Source organism: Amphiprion ocellaris, chromosome 7 (assembly GCF_022539595.1).
Source record: "Amphiprion ocellaris isolate individual 3 ecotype Okinawa chromosome 7, ASM2253959v1, whole genome shotgun sequence".
Taxonomy (NCBI): Eukaryota; Metazoa; Chordata; class Actinopteri; family Pomacentridae; genus Amphiprion; species Amphiprion ocellaris.
The window spans coordinates 21,650,792-21,658,531 of NC_072772.1; the positions used below are offsets into that span (position 1 = coordinate 21,650,792).

General features: G+C 39.8%; 1 protein-coding gene across 1 annotated transcript; it reads right to left on the reverse strand.

Moving 5' to 3' along the window:
• Positions 1–127: 127 nt before the first annotated feature.
• On the reverse strand, positions 128–6,976 carry dhrs13b.2 (dehydrogenase/reductase (SDR family) member 13b.2). The gene is made up of 8 exons (XM_023261371.3): positions 6,364–6,976; positions 5,183–5,359; positions 4,835–5,110; positions 3,183–3,512; positions 1,400–1,747; positions 1,208–1,300; positions 1,072–1,091; positions 128–957 (listed from the first exon to the last, which is right to left on the reverse strand). The coding sequence occupies exons 1-8, from the start codon at positions 6,407–6,409 to the stop codon at positions 943–945; spliced, it is 1,305 nt and encodes a 434-aa protein (XP_023117139.2). The 5' UTR covers positions 6,410–6,976; the 3' UTR covers positions 128–942.
• Between the last annotated feature and the right edge of the window lie 764 nt (positions 6,977–7,740).

A 7,740-nucleotide genomic window follows, 5' to 3' on the forward strand; every position in this document is an offset into this window, starting at 1 on the left:
ACAAAGAAAGTTTGTCTAGCCTCTGGAACTCTCTAGTGAGTTTCGCTTAATACTTTAATTTACGGGCTAAGATCTGTCAGGAAATTTAAAAAGTTTCGAAAAAATACATTTCAGACAACAAATAAGACACTTTAAAAAGCCAAATAACCCTTTTATTGTTCATTTATATGCTGCCAAATAGTCTAAAAAACCACTAGAAATTAAATAACCTCTGAAATCATTCAAATTACTACAAGAATTAGTATTTATTCCAGTATACTGCTATCGTTTTACTGCTCAACAAAAACTGCGCAGGTTTAGTGACATTGTAGATTTACTGCACCTATATTTCATTAAAGGTGCCCTGTTCAGTTTTTTTGTAAGTGAATAATGTTGTAGTGAAATCACATTCAGATATAAACACATTCTGTATGTCTGTGATGTCTAACAAACTTGTTGAATGTGTTCACGAGGAAAAGAAAAAACAAAAAACTGACAAAGCCTATTTTTAAAATCATTTTAATTCCTCATTTGCAAACCAAGAGTGTTTTTCTTCACTACTTTTCTTGGAGTACTGCTTTGATTCTCCGTGTAGATGACCACCTATAGATCAGCACTGAGTGTCATTTGCCTTCTTTGTGTGCACCAGAGCACTACTAGTGATCAAAAACCCCACAAAAGACCTTCAAACTGTGGCTGTAGCATTATCACCAGTTTTGTAAAACATGGGTTTCTCTATTTCAATAGGACCAATCATTTACTTCAACATCAAGCTACTACAATGCATACAATTAAATAAAATCAGTGCAACATACAAACAGATCTTCAGTTTCACAGAAACCCATATTCACCAAAAAAATCTAAATCAAACAGCTGCAGCACCCTGAGCTAGCAATGAATGAGGAGAGAAGTGATAGAGACAGTCTGTCTTCATTGTGATGTCCTTGTCAGACCAGAGGCTCCTCAGTATGGCTTCTCCTGCTCAGGACAGACACAGAAACACACATGCAAATGCAAACACCAAAGATGAAATATTAATTTGAACTGATACTGACTCCAAAAACAAAACCAGTTTTTTTCATATTTACTTACCCGCATTGACTGTTTTCTTGCTGTGAAGACAATAAATGCTTATTAGTGTATTAGTGACATAATATCTCACATGTTTACGGTGATATTAATGCAGCAGCCCACATGTTTTTATGTCATACGTGGCCTCGACACTCACCTGAGTGCAGGTAACGCAGCATCACACACAGGATGACCAACAGCGTGATCACAGTGAAGCCAACAATGAGGTTAAAGCTCCAGCTGACTTGCTCTGTGCAGAAATAGACAAGAGAAAGATGTCAAATATGTAGCTCTGCTGCCACCGTGTGGTAGCTCCGAGTACTACAGTTAAATCCCTGTATTCTCTCACCTTCAACATGCAGGATGAAGCTCTTCTTGATGGGCACTCTCAGGGACTTGTGCGAAACGCTGCATGTAAACTGCTTCCCTGAGTCTCTGAGTGAAGCCTGGAGGTAGAAGAAGGCTGAGACTGAGTAGGTGTCATCCTTGTTGAGTTTGTGGCTGGACAGCAGGATGTTCTGCAGCACTTTGGGCAGAGGAGCACCGACCCTCTGACCCAACGCTGCAGGGTCCTGCTCGTACCAAACTATCTCCACATCCAGAGGGTAGTAGCCCCCTGCCTCACAAACTATCTTTTGGTCTTCCCCCTCCTGCAAGGACACAGTGGGTCCCACGTTGAGGGAGACTCTGGGAGGCTCTGAGGAGAGGAGGAGGATAAAAGAAATTAAACTTTAAAGTAGTGATTTCAATCCCTAGGATGGTATTTACACAGGAACAAAATTCTGGTAACAAATGTGTCAAAGTTCTAATTTGTAATTCAGAACTGGTGACATTCATAATTGTTTGTTAGTGCAGAAATGTGCTCTCATCTTCAACATTGTTCAATAAAGCTCCAAGTCTCTATAATATCAGTTAGAAATAACCCACACAAGCAGGCTTTAGCTTCATATGGAAATACAAAGCGATAAATTGACACAAGATATAAGGTTTGTCCCAATAACCACACTAACTGTACAGAAATGAAAGCAAAATGAAAACAATCAAATGGTCACATTAATGTACAGCTACATGAGATACAGACAAGAATTATATCGATGAACTGTAAATACAAGGATTCTGTTGAGTTTAAAGGACAATAAAAAACAAGATTAAACTACTTTGAAAATATGAATGTGCTGCTTTTGTGTTCTAAATGATGGAAAAACTGAAACAATTCTCAATTTTAGTTTTATTAACGTAAGACATACAAATAGCTTTCTCCTAAAGTGCTCTGTAACCCGAAAGATTTGTATTTTATGTATATTGAAGGGGTTCTGTTTCCTTATATTCTTCAATATAATAAAGCATACAAAACCTTCAGTTAGTGATTATTATGAGACTCATGCTGCATTCCAGACAACTCAAACAACCACCTACTTGATAAAGTCCAATGGAGCTCTGACTGAGAACCAACAGATATACTCAGTGGGTGGAGGTATTCTGGGCTCCAGAAGTCAAAATCCCCCTCCACCAAGTGCAAAGGGGCTTCACCGTCAAGGGAAATTTACATTTTGTGCTTTTGTGGCAGTTTAAGTGAAACTATCGAGCAATTTTCTTATTGTTTTCAAGCCATGTCCTTTGCCATAAGTATCACTATTGATTCAAGCTGCTCCTTAGATTTTGGAGAAGGATCAGAAAAAATGTGTTATTTCTGAAACAAGTAGTCAATTAATTAGATGTACTGATTAATCATGAGAACTCTTTCAGGAGTTGAAGATTTTGATGACAAAACTGAAATGCAAGCCTGAGTATAAATGGAGCTGGACATGTTTGCTAAGGGCCCCTGTAGGGAACTGGTGCCAGTTCAAGTGTTTAAACTGAAAGTAAAAGTGTGGTCTGAGCTGTAAGCACTGAAAAGAGTCAGAGTGTCAGCTAGACTAGAGCACATGTAATAAAGTTCATTCTTGTTTAAAATCTTACAAAAAGATCTTGACTTTATTCATAAGGGCTAATTAAACCCCATCCACTGATAAAAACAGTAAGATACCAACAAGAAGCCAGTGAGTAGATTTTTAAATCATGATAACATTATTTATAGGACAAAATATCAGCATTTTAGCCCTGTCCTATGGCCTCTCTGAATATTTTCTCACCTTCAATGTGCAGGTTTATATCCAGACTCGTAAACAGTGGATTCACTGACACCGAACAAATGTAGGTCGCTTCGCTGTTCATCTTTGTGAATGGAAGGTTGTAGGAGGCATCTCCACCTGCCAGATTCTTCAGCGCAACACCAGTCCCCTTGGTCTGCCCTGAGCGACTGGTATGGCTGAACAGTTGGATCCTCTCTCCACGATGCTGCCGATGCCACTCCACGGTAACATCTGGTCCTTTGTGGTCGATGGCAAACTGGCAGTGGAGTTTTTTTTGGGACCCCAGGCCTGCTTTCACTGATGGAGATTGTGTTTTGATGACCATGGCAACTATGGAAACAGGTTAGTTTAAGAATAAATTAGATCCAACTTTACTGTCATGTCACAGAGTACAAGTACGAGGACAGCTGTAGTTTAGCATGCAACCAGAAGTACAAAAGAAGCAGTAAAAATGCAGTGCAATGTGAAATGTCTAAATAGAATAGCTTTAGTGGCAGTATGTCTGTGCTCAGATATATACAATATGATAAAGCATCTTCGTTCAGTAAGAATGCAGAATATGAACAGAGTAGTAGGAACATATTAGAATATACTGTACAGCCCCCCGTTTCTCCATTTTATTGCCTAATTTGGCCTTTTTGGCTAGAATTTCCAAAAGAGACATTCTTTCATCTCAAAGTGAAAAGATTTTCAGTTTCAAATACATAAAAATTCAAACCTAACAAAAGTGATTGTGTAAGTATTCACCCCTTTCAGATGAGTATTTAGTAGAAGCACCTTTGACACAATCACAGCATTGATCCTGTGTGGATAGATCTCTGTCAGCCTTAAACATCTGTACGCTGCAATTTTACACTATTCATTTTTGCAAAACTGCTTCAGCTCCGGTAGCATACACAGGTATCATCCTAACTCTAACCTTGTTGTCTTTAAACCATTTCTGTGTAGCTCTGGCTGTATGCTTCAAGTCATTGCCTTGCTGGAAAATAAAGTCACAGTTCTCTTGCAGACTGCATCAGGTTGTCCACTAGGATTTCTCTACACTTTGCTGCATTTCATTTTACCCTCGACCTTTGCAAGCCATATAGGGCCTGCTGCTGGACAGCATCCCTACATTATGATGCTGCCACCTCCATGCTTCACAGTGTTTGATGGTGTGTATATAATGATGTGCAGTGTTTGGAGTCCACCAAACATAGTGTCTAGTCTGATGACCAAAACACCCAATGCTGGTGTCACCAGACAAAAGAACGCTCTTTCAGTAGACTTCAAAGTCTCCCACATGCCTTTGGATGAACTCTAATAGAGATCTAACATGAGCTTTTGTCAACAGTGGCTTTCTCTTTACCACTCTTCCATAAAGCTTTGACTAGTGAGGAACAGGTACAGTCATTGTATGTAGTTGTAAAAACCTGTTTGACACTTTGACCTGAAAGAGCCTTTTCTTGTGAATTGGTGTCAAAAAAAAAGGTAGAAATAAATTGACTGTGAGTCAATGTTGAAAAGCAACAAGGTGAATAATAAGATGTGGGTAATTTAAGTGTTTAAGACAGTTGGACAGTTTCAGGTCTTAGTCATGAGGATGTGGGACTGACACTAATTGCGAGGAAACTGTTAATAGCTGCTGCTATTGAGGACACTGTTGAGTTTACCTGTCGTAGTAAGTATCTCTCCATCTGCTATTGCAGGCCAGCGGCGGTAGTCCTGCTGTCCTGGTGGAGGTTGGTCAGATGACTGTCTGAGGAAGCCGGTGAAAGTGAAAAGTTCCTGACTGTGTTTGATGATGCAGCTGAACCAGCGGTTGTAGCCCTGAGCCCCCTGGACAGGCCAGCGGACATGGATTCCCTCTGTACTGTACCTACGCAGCTCACACTCCACCCGTTCTGCCTCCACCCCCTCCATGTACCTCCGCAGGTCCAGTTTGGATCCTGCAACAGAATAAAATACGAATCAGGACACCGTTTTTCAGTGTTCTCTGCCTGTAGGCTGCAGTAGTTTACCTGTGACCAGGAAGGTGATGGCTCGTGGATTAACAGGAGAGTCTCCTGTTTGACCAAACTGCAGCATGGCCTCTCTGTAGATGAGCTGAGTGTCAACATGACTCTCATTATTCACAGTCACATGTTCATCAATGAACTGACAGGACAGCCATGCTATCTGATGGACACCCTGCACACCTGAATGACAAACACACACACTGAATCAGTACAGTCAACGAACACTTAATGCTTTCTACTCCACTAAACTCATCTGACAGCTCTGGTTACTGTAAAGATGAGGAATCTACACAATGGGTTATGTAACACACTTAAAAAAATATAACACACTGCTAAATATTGAACCAGTGGTTTCGTACTTATAGTAAACCGTTGGTTCAAATTTTAAGAATGTGAGTTTCTTAAAATCTATTGTAGATGCCTGTGTTGTTAACAGCTCCACCAAACGGTGATTTTTTTTCTCCCTCTAAACTTCTGACATGTTTTAATTTCAATAAATGTTAAAATGATCAAATAATGTCAGAAAAAAAATCAAAGATTAGATGAGAACTGAAAACAGATTTGTGTATCAGAACTTCGTCTGAAGCCTTCAGATTTATCTGCCATCTCTGTGTATAAAGCTGGACATAAACGAGTTCAAATCTGCAGCAGCTTCAACAGTAGCCTGCTGCTGATACACTGATACTACACTGGAAATAGTGTAATCATGTAATAATACATCAGTCTGAGGGACTAAAGCAGTACGTTGACCTGCTTTGATACTTTAAAAACATTTTGTCGCTGTCTACTTTTATTTGAGCAGGATTTACTTGTAATGGAGTATCTTAACGTTGCTATATTGGTACATTTACTTCAGTAGAATCTGAGTACTTCTTCCATCAATAACAGCATATAGACACATACTTCACTGGTAATAGTATAAGCATGACAGCTGTAATAACACATCAGCAGAGGGACGACAGCAGTAGTTTAATATTTTATCATTCTGCTGCTGTCTGCTTTTGCTCAAGCAGGATTTACCTGTAATGAAGTATTTTAACGTTGCTGTACTGATACTTTTACTTGAGTAAAGGATCTAAGTACTTCTTCCACCACTGACAGTATCTCTAAGAGTTTTCTACTTACAGACCATACAGACTCCAAAAACGCCACAATCAGTACCAAAGTTTTAGACAATAACTTACCTGCAGACAGATAGAAGTAAATAAGTATCTTTAAAATGAAAGCCATGATTATTCATTAGTGAACCGAGCGTTGATTCTTCGTTTTGCTCGAGCAACACGAGTCACTCAGGACGCTTTCACTTTCATTTGAGCAGAAAATAAACTTGCTTTGCGTTCAGCTCACATCACGTGATTAGCAGATAGCACGCAAATATAGTCTATGATACAAGATCATGCAACATTTTAACGACGATACGATGTGTCTGCGTCCTGATTACTGTTCAGTTACTGATTCAAAGGCAACTAACGATGGTCCACATTAAATCAGCAATCGTGCATGTGCTCCCTGACTGCAGCTCCGGAGACATTTGATCAGCAGGCTGCAGTACTGACGGTGTCCTGAGGAGGCGCTATAAACAGCAGCAGCTCTTTCCTGTCAGTGACGCAGCAGAAGCGTTTCATACCAACTTGCTGAGTGTTGGAAAGTCCTCTTATTATAAGTGACTTGTGCTTGAGCTTGTTTTTCTGTAAACTCGCTAGCAAATCTCTTCAGTCGCGGGTTTTTGGTCTTGTTTACTAAACTGTAGTCGCTTATTTGGGCTTGCTTTGCTGCTTCGAAGAACAACTCCTGAGTCTCTCCCATAGACTGTATTAGTTTGTCCCTTTCCAGTGCCCGTCCACTCCCTCGTTTCTTGTTACCGCCCCAACCCACACTCAGATATTCACAACAACGCCTGACAGCAGGAAAAATGGTTAATAAATAGTTTAAAAGTCTGTTTTTAAAGTGTCTGATCTTAAAGTGCCTGAATTCAGCACGTTTTATTGTCAATCAGCCATGTTTTATACTGTCTCTTAAAACTGACAAAAGTGGAGCTTACTCTGATAGCCATAGGTGAAGTATTCCAGTTTGTGCAACCTTTAACAGATAAGGCATTCTGTATAAAGGAGGATTTCCTAAACTTTACCTCACAGTCACCCCTGATGTCTGACCTTGTACTACCAAGACATTAACAATGTCTAGACTGGATTTATGATTAATTTAATGTTATCTTCACTGAAAAAAAATGCTTTTCTTTTTAAAAAATAAGAACATTTCGAAGTGACCCCTACCTTTTGAACGGTAGTGTATAATAAAGAGTGAGAGAAGGCGAGTGCATTGAAAAACTGGATCCCGCCTCAGGTGGGACATAAGTCAAAGGTGTTCTGTTCATTTTGCAAATGTGAGATACATGCTCACAATGCTGATTTAATACAGCATGCTGGTACAGAAAATCACAAACATACCTCTGCACCTTTCTCGTCCATGAGGCTTAAGGACGTTGGTTTCACCGCTACAAAACAAAACAAGACGAGAGACAGTGAGCTAAAGATAGACACTTACACAGTCTGTCACAATCC